Source organism: Helianthus annuus, chromosome 17 (genome assembly GCF_002127325.2).
Source record: "Helianthus annuus cultivar XRQ/B chromosome 17, HanXRQr2.0-SUNRISE, whole genome shotgun sequence".
Classification (NCBI taxonomy): domain Eukaryota; kingdom Viridiplantae; phylum Streptophyta; class Magnoliopsida; order Asterales; family Asteraceae; genus Helianthus; species Helianthus annuus.
Genome location: NC_035449.2, coordinates 16,484,862 through 16,506,109, shown reverse-complemented (window position 1 = coordinate 16,506,109; position 21,248 = coordinate 16,484,862). Strand labels below are relative to the sequence as shown.

At 34.7% G+C, this 21,248-nt stretch overlaps 1 protein-coding gene across 1 annotated transcript; it reads left to right on the top strand.

The window, feature by feature from the left end:
• Positions 1 to 7,325: 7,325 nt before the first annotated feature.
• LOC110925957 (probable LRR receptor-like serine/threonine-protein kinase At1g67720) lies at positions 7,326 to 13,926 on the top strand. Its single transcript, XM_022169743.2, has 15 exons — positions 7,326 to 7,579; positions 8,191 to 8,728; positions 9,561 to 10,072; positions 10,168 to 10,297; positions 10,365 to 10,436; positions 10,524 to 10,592; positions 10,672 to 10,743; positions 11,419 to 11,487; positions 11,913 to 12,085; positions 12,180 to 12,433; positions 12,511 to 12,637; positions 12,716 to 12,781; positions 12,866 to 13,052; positions 13,124 to 13,256; positions 13,331 to 13,926. Exons 1-15 carry the CDS (start codon positions 7,501 to 7,503, stop codon positions 13,646 to 13,648), a joined length of 2,799 nt encoding a protein of 932 aa, XP_022025435.1. The 5' UTR covers positions 7,326 to 7,500; the 3' UTR covers positions 13,649 to 13,926.
• The last annotated feature ends 7,322 nt before the right edge of the window (positions 13,927 to 21,248 follow it).

Below are 21,248 nucleotides of genomic sequence, written 5' to 3'. Positions count from 1 at the left end.
ATTCATAGGAATTGGGTTTTCGATAGGATAAGTAAAAATACCCGGACTGGCAGGTTGCATAGTCTCACATTTTTCTAGTAAAATATCTATCTGATCCTGAAAAGTAACTCTTTTGGTTTGATTAGAACTTTCTCCAACTTCTACCTGGGTTGGGTTAGAACCTTGCCCTATTTCTATTTCTATTTCCTGAGAATACTGATCGAACTGCTCCTCCATTTGCCTAACCTCATTATTAGATTCAGTTTCTTGTTCTTGCGGATTAGGGTTTTCCTGGATTACAATCGCTTTTCCTTTGTCTAAAGGTTTACTAGTTTTAGGGGTTTTTGTAACTGACTTTCTCTTACGTATACGGCTTCCCCATACATAATTTTTCTTTGGCCTCCTTTGGTCACTGGTGGAGTAGGGAGTTTTACAGGTTGGTCTACATCAGCAAGATATCCCGTGAATTCATGAGAAACTTCTATGTTCACTGGGTACAGATTGAGGTTCTGAAAAGCTTCAAATATCTCGTTCATGCTGTGTAGCATATATGCAAAATGCATAAAATATTAAGTTAAAACTTTTGGAACAAAGTTTAACAAATAACATGGAAGTTTTATTGCACACTATTTGTACAAAATACAGGAAAACACACTCAAATTTATTTCACTTTTATTTATTTACTTATTGGGAAGTACTGCTTGCAAATTTTAGGGCATCTTTAAAGATTTGCATGTTCTGCCACAGTGGCTAGCATATATAAATTTGCCCATTTTTCATCGAGTTTATCTTCCCAAGGGGATTTAAGTAACTCCAAGGTTTCCTTTTTAATTTTCTTTTCTCTGATTTGCTCCTTACTTTTCTTAATAATCATATTCCTTTTTCTAGGAGAAAGCGGATTTTCATAATTCGCTTTTTGCACAAATATTCCTTCCTCAGGAATCGTAGGGAGCCTTGAAATTTTATTTTTAGACGAACTTCCTTTCTCGTAAATTGATCTATCTAGTTTAAGATAGATATCTTGCAACTTTTGTTTACCCATACTGTAACTAACAAATAATCAGTTAAAAGCACATAATCACATAATCACATAATAGTAATCAGGAAGAATTAAGTATCGGTTAGATACTTAATTAGCTTAACTCAGTGGCTCTGATACCACCTTGTTTCTGTCACGGCCCCCGACCCGGTTTGACCCGTTTCTGGAGCCGCGGGACAGAAACCCCGTGATATTTGTTTAATTGAGTTTTGCAGCGGAAAATTTTGAACATCAGGATCGTTGTAAAGCTAAATTTTTCCCAATTATTTTTATTTCACAATTCGGGATAAAACCCCGATAATTTACAATACATAAGTTTAGTGATAAATTCTTATTTTAAAACATCTTTATTCATTTTATATTGAGCCACTATTTTAAGCTTGAAATGCTCCTCAGCACTTTTCCTGATTTACAGCAGATCACCTGAAACATGTTTGAAAAAGATTTTGTCAGCGGGGAAATACTGAGTGAATCATTCATTTTACTGAAAATGACACATTTGTTATAATTCACAGTATTAAGAGTTTTTACATATGTTTATTATCAACCAACATTTCAAGAATAGGTATTTGTCACAGACCAGCTCTGTGACTGTGGTCATATCACCATTGGCTGGCCCAATGGGTGACGTATATCACTTTCTTTTAGGCTCGCCCACCTAATGTGATTAAAACAATAATAATACTGTGCACAATACCCCACATACCGGCTGTAATTTGGTGATTACATAAACTTAATCACTGTAATTATAACTTTGAAAAAATTGGTTTGGAGTATTGTAAAACAATTGATAAAAAGAGAATGACTCACATTGCAGATTTAGTACTGACAGAATATGATTTTATCCCTGTTAACCTAATTTCACAATAATGCACACAAAACAGAGTTAGTAATCAATCCAGCAGTTACGATAATTTCCCGAGATCAAATACTCGCAATGAATGACCAAGTGCAATACTTCAACTCATTTATCAAAATGACAAACGACAAAGTATAGTACTTCAACTCATTATCGAATTATCGACAACGACAAAGTACAATGCTTCAACTCATTTATCGGATTACCGACAAACGACAAAGCATAGCCCAATGTGGGCGGCACTTAGACATTCTTTGAATGTATTGATTCCGGAAACTGAATCGTAATAGCGATCGAGTAATTACCCTGTTCCGTGGCAGCGATTCGATATTTGTGTGTGTGTGTGTTGGACTGTTTCTGTGATAACTTGATCTACGTAACTCGGATTTACGTCGTTCCAAAGACATAATTCAAGTCCCAACCCCCTCTATTTATACCCGAAATTTGACACCGTCGCGTAGCGCGAGGGGTACCCCCTATAGGTGTCGCGCTACGCGAGTGGTAACCTATGTTCATAGGGTAGCTACGTGTGTAACTAGGCTTGCTGTGTTGACAGTTTCGTTAATTTCGAATTTTACACAGAGTTATGAGGATAATCGTTGGCTAGGGTTTATCCCCCCCTGAGTTTTAGGGGCCCTGATCCTGATTCTGATTGTTCTGGAAATTTTAGGGTTAGTGCAGAATTACTTGGGTTTCTTAATTAGGGTTTCCTTAATAGCTAATTACCATCCTAATTATGGATTTTAATGACAGTTGTTACAATACCGCTTGATCGGGCATCAAATTCTCCACCGTTGAGTGGGTAATTGAATAAATTTGATCGGCTCGTTTAAACAGTCTTGTTACTTAAAGCCTTTAGGGGGTTAATGACCATGTCCCGGATATCCCTGGCAGCATTTTACGAAATGGCCACGACCTAAGCGCGGAGTGTAGACGTACACTCGTCAGTGCATAAATAGTTGATGTGGTGTGTCTATTAATCTTTAACCCGGACAAGATCTGGGCTACTGAACGCATAAGGAACATGTAATCCGTTTACAAGATTATAAATTTAAATAATTCTCCCAAGTTATAAAAGAGTTTGTGCCTTGTGCATTCAAATCAATTTTAATAAACATTTTTCAAAAGTGTCGGTTGAATGTATTTACCAGTGTAAACTGACGTATTTTTCCAAAAAGATTAAATGCAGGTACTAAGCGTAATTGGCTGGATATTCTCCTTAGCATCATAAAGAGTCTCGCAAGCTTAAGATGCCTATGTCTGTTGAACAATACTTATATTTTATTTGATCCCCTGTGGATACCTTTCGACTATTCGTAATACATTGATATTACAAACAATGGTTGAAATATAATTATCTTTATGCTTCCGCTGTGCATTCATATATTGTGTGGTTTGACTATATTGTTGCCAACTACGTCACGATAATCCCCCACCGGGCCCACCGGTGAGACACGTGAAAATCGGGGTGTGACATGATATCAAAGTGAAACTCATTAATGAAATATGTGCTCTAGCTAATATTAAGATTTAGGTGTACTAGCAGATTTATCATGTGTAGCTTTTCATTTCAAATTATTCATAATTCAAGTTGTCTAAATTGTAAGTTTTAACTTATGTATATGTTGATAAATAACAATAATTATCTATGATATATTAGCATCGTAAATCATGTTAATTTATTTTGATTTTCTTCAAATTTCAAAGAAATTGACATTTTACTGATTATGCATCGTCTTAAGCAATTTTTATGGTATTTATCATCTTTATTTACGTAAGATATTTTCTTTATTCAATCCGTGTAACACACGAGACCAACCTAGTTTGTTAATAAAGATAAAAACTTGAATTTATAATAAATAAAGGTGGGGCCATCTAGCCAAACGTCCTAACATGTGAAGGTGGGGGCATTAAATACATTTTATTTTTGCAAACCATGTAGAAAAGGTTAAAGAGAGTTTGGTCTAAAGTGACAAAGAAAAAGATTTTTTATGTTTCCAAAAAGCAAAAGCAAAACTAAAGCAAAGCAGAGATAAGATGTAGCTTTATTTTGTTGCTTTAATTACGCCTTTAACCAGGACATTTCACTACTTCAAATATAAATCAACATTCTTAAGGTTCCACCTTTTGTAAGGATTACCAATTTACAACTATTAAAGCACACAAATTCAAGTAGAGTAACACAAGTGCTTATATATTGGTTCCAAAGATGAGTTGAAAATGGGAACTAATTTGGTTACAAACCTATCATCTTCTAAGTCACACGGGTCATATAGGTACGCTTTGAAATAAAGGACCTCGACATGGAGATTATAGCATCAACAATAGGTGGTTTTGGAGCCACATACGGTGGATGTGAAGTAGAGTTCGTGAAGAAGACGACCTGACTTGATCTTTTCCGTAAAAAAGCGCATTGCTAATATTTTATAATTAACGATTCAACATGGATAATTTTTATATTTTCTATCCATTTTGGGTGATTTTTTATTAATTTATTTAGTAATATCATAAAAGGAATATTTTATATGTAAATCTTGATCAACAAGCTAATTCTGTCTATACCAACTACAATTAAATATATGCATTTCAATGCTTTTTATCATGCATTCATCAATCATCATGCATATTCCTAACCTTGTACGAATTAAAACAACAATAAACAAACAAACAAACAAACTTTTCATTATATATAAACTTATTTATTCATTTATGAATAAATATGTTACCTAGTCATCTCATGCTCATAAGTACATAAAAGTTGTGTCTATTTCTTCAATCTTTAACTAAACTAACTAGTGTAAATCACCAATAATGTTTTTACAGGTTCAGAAACCGAATAACATCATAAATAATTCTGAAACGAAATATATTTATATATAGTTTAAAGCAAAATATAAAACTCATTCATATTTGGTATGCATGTGTAATGTTAATAAGACATAAAAACTAAAATAAATGTAACTGGTCTGACATGGTCTGAATGCTAAGCGTCGTCATGACCATTGTCTACACAGCGTATCTCTCTTAAAACATCAGCCCTTGTTCGTCGGTTGGGGTCGTAGATGCGCCGGAATCAAGTGGCGCCGGCGTCGCTCCGCCACCGAAGGCGGTGGTCAGCCGCCACTACCTCACGATTATCTCTCTCCCTCGCTTCTCTCTCTAGACATTTGCATCTTTTTGTCGGGCGGTGGAGTCCTCCGGCGTTCCTGTGTCTCTCTTTTGCCAGATGAAGAAGTATATGAAATTCCTAAAAAGCCATTGTTACTGTTCATTAGATTCGTTTATTAATATATAGGATAATGGTAAATAAATTTTGGAAAGAAATAAAATTATAAAATAAAAAAAACCGGTCCAGCCACTAGTGCCACTAGTCTGGTTCAAACGGTCCTAACTCATAATCGGCCGACTCAAATGAAAGCTGTTCAAAAGTACTCAATCGGACCAGTTATTGTAGGAACTAGGTTCATTTTTTAATAAAATATATAATAACGAGACTCTCGTTATTTGTGGGAAATTCTTCTAGTACAATACCTGTTACATAAACTAAATAAATAAATGTAATATACAATTTAATTGTACCAATCTTGATTCAAGTCGATGTCTTTGGAAACTTCAACCGCACCTACGAGATCGAAACTCCGCTGCAAGACAAGCAAAATTGTTGACGGTTTTGGTTGAGGCACGTGTTCAACACGCTTCCCTTAAAACAGATTCCGCACCTTCTCTCAGACGGTTCTGTCTCCCAGGGTACAACAACCGAAGCAGTAGTTGTACTGCCGGAGATGACACTCGTGCCCGAGGTTACACCGGGTAAAATGGTGTTCTTATAGTAGAAAAATAAATTGTGTCAAACAATTTAGAGAATGCTCTTCTCTAAATTTCATGGAACAAAGATGAATATTTGTGTGTATTTTTCTCTATTTAGAATGAACCTTTATGTTCATACTTATACTCACACTATTGAAAGACTTATTAAAACCTATTAAAATTGGTCATAAACAAGATAATTAATCTTGTAATAAAACCAGGTTTAAAATCTTCATAAATGGATTTTAGTAGTTGGTCAAAAAACAACCTTTTTCATTCATGACAGAATTAAACGTTTTTTGAAACCGTTTAGACATTAACTCTAGTGGTTGACCAATATGACTGGCCGCTCGCGCTCGCAAGTGAACCTGTGCCAAGGCTACTGTCGGACCGACACTTGAGTCCGCGCCATATGAAGTCCGCGTACCCGCGCTTTTCGAAAGCCGCAAGTCCTGCGCCTTCTAGACTTGCGCGCAAACTGCTCATCCGCCATTACGCCACCCAAGGTGCGCCATAAGCTGAGCCGCCACCCGCCATGTACCTGACCACGCGCTCATGAACAAAAATACAAGGCGGCGTGCGAAGTGCTAAGTGCGCCGCATTGTGCCTATGGCCTACGCCACGCGTGCACATGTGCGAGACCCTTTAGGGTCCCACTAGTTTTTGTCCAAAGGTAGACAATATACAAGGAGTCCTCCTCCTTATAAACCACTACAAGTTTTATCATCCCACCTATGTGGGACAACTTGACAAAACTTAATCCATTTTTCTCATCTTTGTTTGTTCCAAACATACAACTTCAAGTTTCGATATCTCATTCATCTTAGCTCTATTTGGACATAGTCTGAACATAAACCCATAAATAATTATTTATACAACACATATATAAATATTATTGATGTCCAAAATATTTAGTGAAAAACTCATTTTCACTAAATTTCCAACAGTTATGTAGCTGGTTTTCGATCCAACTAGCTTCTAAATCCGGTTATACAAATGACCCTATTTGGTATGATTATGGAAATACACGTCCTTTGATGCAAACTTGTTTGCTCAACTCTTAAGTGTGTGTATATATATAATATGAGAAAGTGTAAAATACAATTGACCTTGACGTACGAGCGTACGCGATGAGAATTTCGCACGTTGTAAACCTTCCGAGTTTTTTAGTGTGTGAGTCCGCATGTTGGAAACCTTCCGAGGTTGTGAGTCCGTATGTTGGAAACCTTCCGGGTTTGTTAAGTCGCATGGTGAGTATTCCAAGTTTGTCAAGTTTCCAAGTTTGTACTTTCAAATCCCGCATGTTATAACCTCAAATCCGCATGTTATATTTTCATGCGTGATTATGGTTTAACAACAAGCGTGATTAAGGTTTTGAGTTTTACAACGTGTGTAATTTCACAACGTACGCATCGTATGTTAAGACCAATTGTACAATAACCGGCCTCATATAATATATATGTAATTTTGATTTGAAAAGTGTAGTTTAAATTTTTAAATAAAAAAGATCACAGGATAGATGTTATTCACCTTTATTTGTTGTCATTCTCTCTTATTCTTCACCAAAGCAAGAAAAAGGTGAGCTTCAAAAAAGAATCACATGAGAATCTGTCAAGAAAAGAAAAGAAAAGCAAGATTTGAAAAATCAAGAAAAAAGACAAATGTGAATGAACATTATACAAACTCATCAATCAAAAAAGGTGAATTGCAAGTAGTGGGTAGACTTACAAAGATCTTTAACTAACAAATAATTCACTGAAATGCTACCATCTTCACACTTATACCACCCCTTTTCTACCTCTTCATCTCAAGCTTCATGGGTTTAGTTCTTCACATATTATTATTATTATTATTACTTTCCTGCTCAATCCCCCCTCTTCTCTCACAAGTTACAGGTATGCTATACTGCTATAATCTTGATCTTTTACACTAAATTTCAAGATTCTTCAATTATTTGTATTAGATTCTTGTGTTTATTAAAGTTTGCAACATGGGTTGTTAAAAAGATGAGATTTTTAATTTAATAAGATGAAAAAAATGCAGAATTTATAATGCTATACTGCTATAATCTTGATCTTTTACACTAAATTTCAAGATTCTTCAACTATTTGTATTAGATTCTTGTGTTTATTAAAGTTTACAACATGGGTTGTTAAAAAGATGAGATTTTTAGTTCAATAAGATGAAAAAAATGCAGAACTTATAATACTATACTGCTATAATCTTGATCTTTTTCACTAAACTTCAAGATTCTTCAACTATTTGTATTAGTTTCTTGTGTTTATTAAAGTTTACAACATGGGTTGTTAAAAAGATGAGATTTTTAATTCAATAAGATGAAAAAAAAATGCAGAATTTATAATGCTATACTGCTATAATCTTGATCTTTTACACTAAATATCAAGATTCTTCAATTATTTGTATTAGATTCTTGTGTTTATTAATGTTTACAACATGGGTTGTTAAAAAGATGAGATTTTTAATTCAATAAGATGAAAAAATGCAGAATTTATAAGTATAGACTGTGGAGGAACAAGTGAGCACACTGACAATAAAACCGGGTTACCATGGGTTTCGGATTCCGGGTTGATCCGGCATGGGACGCCAGTGGAGATTGAGAATTTTAATGGTAATTCAGTTCAGTATCAAAGGCGTAGAGATTTCCCTATAGACAACAAGAAGTATTGTTATACTTTGAATACAACAGAAAGAAGAAGATACTTAATCCGGGCTACATTTTTATATGGTAGTTCTCAAAGCGAAAACACATACCCGAAATTTCAGTTATATTTGGATGCAACTAAATGGGCTACTGTTAGTGTGTTGGATGCATCAACGGTTTATATTAAAGAGATGGTTATTAGAGCGCCTTCGAGCTCGGTTGATGTGTGTTTATGTTGTGCTACGACGGGTTCTCCGTTTTTGTCCACGCTTGAGCTCCGGCCGTTGAATCTTTCGATGTATGCTACTGATTTTGAGGATGATTTTTACTTAAAGGTGGCTGCTAGGGTCAATTTTGGTGCTTCAAGTACGGAAGCCGTAAGGTATGCTACACACCGATCTTTGTAGATGAGTAGATCCATTTAGAGTCGACAAGTAAAATTAAACAGATGAAAAGGAAACGGGTCAAATGGTTTGATTTGATCGAACAGGTTGAAAGTTGATCAAAGAGCATTTTGAATGCTTAAAATCTCATAAATCGTTTATTTCACAAAAAAAGAATGTTGTTGAAACATGTTTCGGGCTAGAAAGGAAAAGAAAGGGATCAAACGGGTCGAATGGGTTGAAGATTACTCAGAATGTATTTTCAATGCATAAAAATCTCCTAAACCATTATATCCATCATTGAAATACATAATTTTGGAATAATACTTGACACCATTACTTATTAATATTAACTGCCATTTTTGTCCGTGTGGTGTGTTCAATTATGTCAGTCCACTCCAAATTTCAAATTTATATAATTTCCGTCCCCGTCCTTCTTGAAGCATGCTAGTTCCGTCCAGAAAACTAATGTCTGTTAAAATCTGCTGGCATAATTGGACAAACCACAGAGATGAAATTGACATAACAAACGTTAGTTTTTTTTTTGGACGAAACTGGCATGTGTCAAGAATGTCAGGGACGAAAATGGTACAAATTTGAAATTTGTCCTAGAATGACATAATTGGACAACAAACCACAGGAGGGACGGAAATGGCAGTTAACTCTTTAAATAAAAACAAGACACAACTTGTTTCGAGTTACGCGATCCAACGCACATTTATTATTACATGTTTATGTTGAACATATCATAAACCTATGATAGTATGTTGCTATGTACCCAATAATTTTTTTTTTCAGTAGATACTGAATCAGTTTAACATTTTATAATAGGTACCCGGATGACCCGTATGACCGGATATGGGATTCGGATCTTGCAAAACGACAAAACTTTCTGGTGGGAGTAGCACCGGGCACAGTGAGAATCAACACAACAAAAGAAATAAACACAAATACAAGAGAATATCCACCTATGAAAGTCATGCAAACTGCAGTTGTAGGCACTCAAGGGCTTCTTAGCTACAGATTAAACTTAGAAGACTTCCCCGCAAACGCTCGAGCTTACGCATATTTCGCAGAAATCCAGGATTTACCAGCAAACGAAACACGAAAATTCACAATGCAGGATCCTTACATACCTGATTATAGTAACGCTGTGGTGAATATCGAAGAAAATGCAAATGGAAGCTACACGTTATATGAACCGAGTTATATGAATGTCAGTTTGTCGTTTGTTTTTTCATTTTCTTTTAAAAAGACACCAGATTCTACACAAGGACCACTTCTGAATGCAGTTGAGATCAGTAAATATGTACTGATTTCATCAAAAACCGAAAAAAGCGATGGTAAAACCGTAAAACAACTTTTTTCGTTGTATGTTAAACTAATGAGACGTTGCATAACGCATACAAGCTAATTAATTTTTTTTTTTTTACTGAAGTGAATGTTGTTGGAACGTTTCGGTCAATGCTTGCGAATGGGGATTTGATTGAAGAAGGCGATCCATGTGTTCCGGTTCAGTGGGAATGGGTGACTTGCAGCGCAAGTAATCCTCCACGAATCACCAAACTGTGAGTTCATTTGTTATTGTTTATGTCAAGTTATAGATGTATCATATACACTAATATGATTAAACAGCGAATTGTCAGAATCGAATTTTGAAGGTGAAATTCCGTCAGTGATCAAAGACTTGGAAGAGTTGACCGAGTTGTAAGTGTCAACGAACAAGAATTCGAGATTACAGTCTTTTTACCATTTTAAGTTATTAACCCTGAACTAGTGGTTTGGTTTTATCAGGTGGTTTAATGGGAACTCCTTAAACGGGTCGATCCCCGATATGAGTAACCTTGAAAAATTGACAATTATGTAAGCTGCAATTTTAGTTCTATTTGCATCCTAAAAAGATAATAGTGTTTGTTGACTTTATGTGTTGGTCAAATTGCAGACATCTAGAGGACAATATGTTGACTGGTTCTTTACCATCTTACTTTGGTAGTTTGCCAAACTTAAAAGAACTGTATGTGGTGATTTTTCAAATCTTAAATTTTAATATGTTTCGATGATATTCTGATTAGGTCTGCAAACGAACCAAACAAACACGAACAAGACCTTGTTCGTGTTTGTTTGTTAAGAAATATATGTGTTCGCGAAGTGTTCACGAACACTTATCGGACAAGCTTTTATGTTCGTGTTCGTTTGTTAAGGAACCGAACTTGTTCGTGTTCGTTTGTGTTTGTTTGTTAATTTTAGACAACGGACAAAAACGAACGTTGACGAACACAAATGAGCACAAAATAATGTTTATGAACACAAACAGAAACAGACGAACACAAACAATCGTTCATAAACAGAATATATAATACACTGACACTTATTAGATATTTAATTTGTCGGAATTTTGAAGTATTTAATGGAATACAAAAATTAAAAACACTAATGAACTATCGAACACAAACGAACACGTTACCGAACGTTCACGAACATAAACGAACGAACACAACACCTGTTCATGTTTGTTCATTTAACTAAACGAACGAAATTTCTTGTTCGTGTTCGTTTGTTTAATAAACGAACGAACACAAACAAACTTCCCGCCAAACGGTTCGCGAACTGTTCGCTGAACGTTTGGTTCGTTTAGAGCCCTAATTCTGATCTATAAATTATGTGTTCATTTTAATCATTCTTCATGCAGATATATACAGAACAACTCTCTGACTGGAGAGATTCCTCCAGAACTACTGACCGGAAAAATAATCTTTAAGTAAGTACGCTTCTTTCTCCATTTCGAAAGTGAAATGTTCATTACATTATTCATACGGGTTGAAACGGGCCGGCCCGAAACAAATTTTGACCAACTTTCTATAATTTTTTTTTATTTAATTAGTGTGTTAAATAACAAAAACTATATTACTTCAATTACTTTTTGAATAAAACAATTTAGAAGGTTGTATGCATTAAAATACACGTCAGGTGACTTTAAACCTGTTTGGCCCGTTTCCTTTTTAACTAGTTTTTTTTCAAGACATATGACCCGATAGAGATAAGACGACTTAAATCGAGTCATGTTACTAGTAAATGTCTAAATGGATCGAAACTGACACCTTTAGTAGTTAGTACTTACGCATCACACTCGAATTTAATTCCACACACGTTTTTTTATAACTTTCATAAGGTTTTCTACCGCAGCTATGAAGGTAATCACGGTCTACACAAACATGGGAAGAAAAAGTCACATTTTAAGTTGATACTCGGGATTTCAGTTGGAATACTTGCGGCTCTGTTTATATTATTCGTAGGAAGCTTGTTAGTACTACGTTATTTTAGAAAAAAGGCGCCGACTCAAAGAAGTGACGATAAAGGTATGCAAACTTTACAACCTTGCATATTTCTATTACTTCTCTTTCAGGTCAAGTTTATCTGATGTGGCAAATGTGGAATTGATCTTTATTTCAGGGGCGATTTCGTCACGCAAGAGCATTATAGGATCAACCGCGTACTCAGTGGCACGTGGAAGTTATATGGACGAAGGAGTATCGTATTACTTTTCACTTGCTGAGATAGAAGAAGCTACTAGTGGGTTCTCGAAAAAGATCGGTAAAGGAAGTTTTGGGCCTGTGTATTACGGAAAAATGAAAGATGGAAAGGAGGTGGCGGTTAAGATGATGGCTGACTCATCAAGCCATGGGGCGCAGCAGTTTGTTACCGAGGTAGTTATTGTAAACAAGTTTAAAGTTGTTTTGGTCTTGAGAGATTTGAAACAAGAAGTAACTACTTTTTTTCACAGGTCGCGCTGTTGTCGAGAATTCATCATAGAAATCTAGTACCGTTAATAGGATACTGTGAAGAAGAACATCATCGTATGCTGGTTTATGAGTACATGCACAATGGAACGTTACGAGATCACGTACATGGTATGTTGTTAACTGAATAATGGTGCCATTTTCCCTATGTGTTTGGAGAAGTTGATATAACTCAAATCATGCAAACAGATAAAGTCAACAAGAAGCACTTGGACTGGAGAGCGCGTCTCCGAATCGCAGAAGATTCAGCCAAAGGTCAACTTAAATTTCTATTTATTTTATCCGATATATTAACATTATATCCGAGTAAAATGTGTCACGACATTCAATCTGTTACAGGCCTTGAGTATCTGCATACTGGTTGTAACCCGAGTATTATTCACCGCGACATAAAAACTAGCAATATTCTTTTAGACATTAACATGAGGGCAAAAGTTTCAGACTTCGGGCTTTCTAGGCAAACTGAAGAAGACTTGACACACGTATCAAGTGTAGCACGAGGAACCGTAGGCTACCTTGACCCCGAGTAAGCTACCAGTAACAAAGTTCAACATTTGCTAATGATCACCATAACATAACCTGAGTTTGCTTAACCAGGTACTATGCTAACCAACAGCTAACTGAGAAAAGTGACGTCTATAGTTATGGGGTCGTTCTCTTAGAACTTATCTCAGGAAGAAAGCCTGTATCTCCGGAAGCATATGGAGCGGACTGGAGCATTGTTCACTGGGTACGTTGGAATTTGAACCGATAACTTTGACAATGAGAGCAAATTACAACTTTAGATTAACTTTTTTTTTGCAGGCGAGGTCTTTGATACGAAAAGGAGATGTTGTGAGCATTATAGATCCTACAATAGCGCACGATGTGAAGATTGAGTCTGTATGGAGGATAGCGGAAGTAGCAATACAATGTGTGGACCAGCATGGTTCTTCAAGGCCAAAGATGCAAGAAATAATATTGGCAATACAAGATGCAATCAAGATTGAAAAGGGAAATGATGGTAAGATAACCTCGGAAAGTTCTAGAGCGCAATCTTCGAGGAAAACGCTACTAACTACCTTTCTAGACATCGAGAGCCCAGACCTTTCGAATGAATGTTTATTCCCGTCTGCTAGATAATAGACAATCAACTGGTGTACATCTGATTATAACTCTTTGAAGAAACTGATACACAGATCCATCGCGCCTATTTTTTTTTTCTCCTGGAAAAATGAATAACTTTTATATAAATATTTCAAGAGCTGAGAAACCATGATAGTTCCTTACAAGTTAGCACATCCATTGTTGTTGTTGTTGTTCCAACTTGTATAAATTTTCTTAGAAGTTAATGAGAGTAAAGCTTTATAATTATAGTTGTAATTATGTGGAAATCGAAATGAAAAGAATTGTTTTTAATATCAACCAGGAATCAGAGACTAATAAACAAGCTGTTGCTAGCCACAGATTGCTCTACTGGTTTAAACATTATGTTTGTTATGTGTTTGGTTGTTATAGCATTATGATATAAACCACTTCGTCGAAAACGCTTTTTCTCCTGTATACCGGAAAACTGAACAATCATATAGGACCCAAACATGATTACTTAGTTATTTGAAATCTTAGGGGCTGTTTGTTTAGCTCTTAATGAGAATCTTAATGATTCAGATCTCTTACTGGTTTAGTACTTAATGGTTTAGACTGGTTGTTTCGTGAGCAGATGTCTTAATGATTAAGACATTTGGTTAAGACCTCTTATCTGAATTAGTTAGACATTTGCATTTGAACGATTAAGCATTATACTGTGGCTTTTAATGGTTTAGAACTCTTACTGATCAACTCTTAATGGTTCAGACCTTTTACTGGTTCAGCACTTAATAGTTTAGATAACTTAGTAGTTCTGTCGGTGTTGATAACAGATTCTACATACGTCGATTCATTTTTTTTTTTTTTTGAGAAGCAATTCGCCACGAAAGCTTATTCACTTTGTTAAAGAGGGGAAATTGTTTCAAGGATATAGAACACTCCACTTGAATCAATAGATGGTGGACTATGATTGTTTTTTTATATGGCTACCCAACCATTATTTTAGAACCCAAAACCGAATTAATGATCTATTAATACATAGTTCACACGTTAAGGTGTTAAGGTGTTTGTATGTTGTATACGATTTACTTATACAAAATCATGCCTTGATTCTCATTAATATGATATACTTATCATTACAATATTGACACTTGACCACCTCGCACTATAGACAATTAACAAGATAAATGTATACAAAATTAATCCAAGTATAATATACCCCCTCAATCTAAGGAGGAGGATGACGGATGCTTAGAATGAACGTGAAATCATTAAACAAAACCCGCATAACCCTTTCATAAACCCTTTAGAAAATGTCATTCATCATGTCCAAGAATGTAAATTAAACTCATCATACAAATTTATATTTCTATTAGAGACTCTAATTGCCTATCCTAATCACTCATCTGCTTTTTCAAAATTTTAATATACCAACAAATTATTTGAATGCAACATTGATTATATATATATATATATATATATATATATATATATATATATATATATATATATATATATATATATATATAGGATAAAGATCCGTTAGGAACCACCCTTTATTGCGAGAACCGCGAGAACCAGTGTGAACACATGGCATTTTTGTAATTATAATATGTTTATGATAAAACACGCACATTCCTTTTTTTTGTTACTGTTCTCTGTTTTAGGGTTTCAAGAGCTTCATCAGTTCTCAGTTTTCACAAGTGGCAGAGAGGCGTCCATGGTGGTTTCACGGCGGCGAAGGGGCGTTCACGGCAGAGAGGTAGTCGCCGTTCACATATTTCACGGCGATGGCAGTCGGCACAGTGTTTACGGTGGTATATGGCATCTTCTGATTCATCATGTGTCGATCCTCATACATCTGATGATCCTCCTCATACATTGTTCCTCCTGTAAGTCTAATCATGCCATTCATCCTACCATTGTTCCTCATGTAACCCTAATCGTGTCACACTCCTCGATTATTCTGATCGTGATGCCCTAATTACGAATGGAATACTCGATTACGAATCGATGAAGAATATATGATCTATGATTATGTTCTTACTACAACAATATCGATTATAATATGAATTTTGTAGCACTAACCTCAATTATACGACGAATTTTGAAATATTTGATGGTAAAATCCATATGACGAACAATTTATGGTGTATTGTTATCGTTATGACGAAGACGAACTACTGATGTAATCGAGACGAACTATAGAGAATTGCTGATGCTTGAGAACTGAGAACTGCTGATGCAATTCGATTGTTGGACTTGATTATTGTATAAATACACCATCCTGCACATGTGCAACACTTTACCATTACCCTATAACCATCACCAATAATCTACATCTTGCACATGTGCAGCACGTTACCGTTACCAATTCACGGCGGCATCCGTGGCTACCTAATCGATGTTAACACATCACACCCACCACCACAACGACAACTACTCTGACTATAACTCCATCATCGACGTACTTCAGTATACTAACCACCGTTCACGGCTAGTTCATGTGAGTATGTTTTATTATTGAATCTGATTAATTATATTATTGCTTGATTTAGTTTATGTTTTTAATCACGTGTATCTTTACTGTTTACTTTGTTTTTAAGTTTTATTTACATGATTATTTTACATCATGTCAGGGCTGTTGGAGGCTATTGAAAGTGGTGACCATAGGTGTGAGATAGTGGTGACGGTGGCATGATGTGTTTTGAATTGGGCCAGTAAACAAAACTGATGCCACTGATGTATTCGACATTGTGCCCATTTGAATAGAATATCAAGCATGTCCTGTACTACTCTTAGTAGTAGCCTAGTAGGAAAGTGTGATTTTATTTTGACACGTATGCGGTTGTGTAGGTATGTGATGGATGAAATCGGGTTCAACACTCAGAGATGAACCAGATTTCAGAGTATCACCATTCATGTACATGGCTGAAGGGACATGGGAGTCTGCTGTGAGGTGATCTATTGTTAACATTCTGTTTCTTTTTTCTATTCCTTTTAAGTACAAAAGTATACATATATATCATATTAAACAGGTCAGATACATAACATAATAAAACAGTAGATAATGTTTGGCCGTGTTTGCATTTCCTCTCTTAATGTTTGAGATTGGTAAGAAGTCCCGAGGTTTCAACAGCCGAGCTCTCTACACTTTCCTCGTTCATTGCATATTAGGTAAGGTCGATTTTAGTTCACTATGATCTTTTGAGCTTTTCTTTTTTTTTTTTTTTAAAAAAGAGGGAATACGAGTGTGTGAATGGTTCACTTTTATTACTGAACCATAATTAGAAGTTTCAGTTATATGGAAAACTATTAATTCGTTTATTTTTTGTTTTTAAGAAAGAACCTTTTACAGTTAATGAAAACCTTAACATTGCAGGTACTAAAGTGCAAGTACTAAATAATATACGACTAGTGTGAGTATATGCTTTTCATGCTAATTTTTTACTCTTTTGGCTTTCTATTTTTTATGGTTTTTTAGATGAGCTTTATGATACAAGACTCGAGGTGCATCAATCAGAGATGTTTTAGAGGAACACTTTTGACATCAGATATTGGAACACAATATCTTTAGGATGCTTCAATTAAGCGGGCTCTCTCTAAATGTTTTATGTCTCAAGTATTATTGTATATCCGAAGAGAAACATATCTGCATCAGTATGTGTTTAGTAGTAATCGAACAATGTCTATGATGATGATACACTTCATCGCTGCCCGCCGCAAAGCGCTAGATTATTTTAACATTAGTTTAAAGATAAAAGAGAGAAATTGAGTTAGCTTGGTATTGTATTTGAACAAGTTTTGAAAAACTATGAATGTTAATTAAACAGAAGTACATATTTGGTTTGTTTGTTTTGGCGTAAATTGTATCTGTGCATTTTAATAAAAATAATTATTTATTTTATCTGTGCATTTTGTGCGGATTAGGAATATGGTATTCACTTTGCGTGGGTGGGTCATGTTATTTGTTTTGGACTTTCATTATGCGCGGTTTATTTGTTCATATTAGGTGGCTCACATGGAGTTTACTTTGGTGTTTTTGGGAGGTGGGATGATTCATTTTTGGCGTTTAATTACCCGCCTAGAATACATTTTCATTTTTTTCCCGTCGAACAATGCACATGTGTATACATGTTTAATGTTTCATTACACATTGTTATTGTTTCGACCAATGCACATGTGCATACATGAATATATTAACTGCATATAATCTGTTTTCCTTTACATATGCATCAACATATGTAATGTGGTACCCCATACGTAATAGGGTACCACATACACTCCACATGGTTATTGTTCCGAACAATGCACATGTGCATACATGTTTAATGTTTCACTACATATTATTATTGTTTCGACCAATGCACATGTGCATACTTGGATATTTTAACTACATATAATCCGTTTTCCTTTACATATACATCAACATATGTAATGTGATACCCCATACGTAATAGGGTACCACAACATATGTAATGTGGTACCCCATACGTAATAGGGTACCACATACGTAATATGATATGAACAAATATACAATATTTCAAAATATACACATATTCATTACTAACATGTTTATTGTTTTTTACTAATGCACGTGTGCATTACCAACATTAACACACTATCACACAACTTTTGTGTAACAGCCAATATATATAACACCCTTATCATAAGGAATCACATAATCCGAGCAACAATCATTGTTGCACATATGCATCACCGACATATACTATACTAAACAACATATTACATCCTAAATTAACAAATATAACCATTGTAATACATTATACAATACTACAATACAAATATGTATGCTATATCAATCTTTGCACATGTGTAGTACCAAAATTTTCTCTACCAAACAACATAATACATCATATATTAACAAACATTATCTTTTGTATTCCATGTCCACAAACTACCTACACATAACATTTGCATTAGTTCACAACCTCACACCTTCTGCTCGTCTTTCCATTTACTAAGCATCTTCCAACACTCCTCCTGTTTCAACGCCTCTTAGTCTATCATTTTCCGAGATGTCAACCTATTCATCAAATATGTCCTTGTTGTCAATCCATGAGCAGTTTTGAATATATTTTTCCTGCATACATTACATATAGTACATCAATTGTTTCATGTATGCACATGTGCAATAAACATTTTACAAACAATATGTACAATGTATATGTTTTAAAGTAATAATGCACTTATGCATATGCCGTAATACAATCATATTAACTTAATCTGACAAAATATGCATATGTGCATAAATATGCACATGTGCAATAACGTGACTGACCTAATAAGTGGGTTTGCTTCAGTAAAAAACTAACCCTTACCAAATCAAATTTCGTATTACTACGACCAATCATATTTAACATTAATTAGTAACAAATCTATTCTGTCAAACTATGCACATGTCCATCATTATAAATGACATTGTTAACATATTATGGCAAACTACATGACATTATTAACCTATTATAGCCAATTATTCACATGTGCGTAATTATACACATATGCATCAATATGATTGACCTTATTAAACTAATCTGGCAAGATATGCATATGTGTAAAGCTATGCACATGTGCATTAACATGATGGACCTTATCAACAGGTTTGCTTCAATAAAAGACCCTAACACTCAACAAATCAAACAACATTGTGCTTTTTACTTGTCCTATTCCTATTCCTTGTATTTATTTCTCCTGCAATAACTGCAACTGACATCAAACAACATCGTTTAAAATGAAAGTAACAATTTGATGCACGTGTGCATATACTACCAACAGCATCATTGACTAATAACCAACCTTTTTTGGCTTTTCGTTTAACACTTTTGTATTCACCTTCCTTATCATCCGGCAGTTTTGTTGCCCCTTCGTCATTATATCTCAACACAAATGTTATTTTCTTCGTTTTTTTCTAGCTTTTTACCTACGATAATAGTTGAAACATAATATAACCAAACATGCAATTTCTATTAGTATGTGCATTAAACACCTTTTTTCATCATCGTAAACGATATGCATTTGTGCATCTATATACACTTTGTTCATCAACATGCACATGTGCGTCACATGTCATGGTCATTATGCACTTTTGAATCACTATGCACATGTGCATCACATATTCTAATAATGATATTTAAAATCAATCCATATGTAAAGTTCAATGTTATAGGCTCAAATTCAATATGCACATATGCATCACTTTAAACAACAACATTAACATAATCTAATTACACTAAATAATCATAAACACGTATATTAAACAAAATGGTTCATGTTTGCTATGCACATGTGCATCGCATGAAACAATAACACCATCATATTAAAGTAATCACGTATCTTACAGAAAACTGCTCAAGTTCACTATGCACATGTGCTTTACCTAAAACAACAACATATACTAATTACACAAAATCATCTACACGTATCCTAAACAAATTTGCTCAAATTCACTATGCACATGAATGATATTATTAACTTTATTTGCTCAAATTCACTATGACACACTCATTAAATCATCTATATTTATAATCACATTGCCCTAATTACGAACAGATTAAAAATCCACAATGCTTATAATCACCTTGCCCTAATTACGAATGGATATCGATGATTATGTTCCTAATATATATTATACGACTGACTTTGGACGAACTTTGGGAACTAACCTCGATTATATGACTATCTGCAGGTAAAATCTCAAATCTGATATAAAATCTCGATCCAGATGCTTCGATGCTTCTATATGGTGAACTGCTTCTATATGGTGAACTGATGATGGTGAAGTGATGATGTATTCGAGACGATGGTGTAATCGACGAACTGTTGAGTATTGTTGAGAGATTTAGGGACGAACTGTTGAGTGTTGTTGAGAGATTCAGCTTGAAGGTTTAGAAATGTTGAGAGATCTGGATCTAATCAGAGTTTTTGGAGAGAGTGGACGTGAAAGTTTTTATTAAATGTGCTTTAATTTATGACTGAAGTCCAATTGTAAATGGAATCAGGTAACCGAGTTTTTTAAAAGTTTTTTGTTATTTACAAAATTGCCCCATGTTCACATTGGTTCTCGCGGTTCTCGCAATAAAGGTGGTTCTCGCATGAACCCTACCCTATATATATATATATATATATATATATATATATATATATATATATATATATATATATATATATATATATATATATTATATATATAGGGAGGGGCTCATGCGAGAATCACCCTTATTGTGAGAACCTTGAGAACCAATGTGAACACAACCTAAAATAGCTAAAAAAACCTAACCCCCACCCCCTCCCCCCCCCCCCCCCCCAAAAAAAAAAAAAACCTAAACCCCCTTCCCCCCCCCCAAGCTAAAATGCTAAAAACTAAACCCCCAAAAAACCTAAAAAAATAAAAAAAAAATCTAAATTTTTTTTTTGAATTTTTTAATATTTTTTATGTTAAAATTGCTACTTTTAGAAGTAAAAAAAATTAAAAATTTTTTTTTTGGCTTCGAAAAGTAGCGAGTTTTTTATAAAAAATATTAAAAAATTCAAAAAAAAAATTTTGTGTGATTTGTAGCTATTTTTAGGCATTTTTGGTGTGTTCACATTGGTTCTCACAATAAGAGGTGGTTCTCGCATGATCTTCTCCCTATATATA

Coding starts and splice junctions, on each gene's coding strand:
- LOC110925957 (XM_022169743.2), top strand. CDS start 7,501: ATGGGTTTAGTTCTTCACATATTATTATTATTATTATTACTTTCCTGC. Junction 10,744..11,418: donor TTGCCAAACTTAAAAGAACT/GTATGTGGTGAT, acceptor TTCTTCATGCAG/ATATATACAGAACAACTCTC. Junction 11,488..11,912: donor ACCGGAAAAATAATCTTTAA/GTAAGTACGCTT, acceptor TTTCTACCGCAG/CTATGAAGGTAATCACGGTC.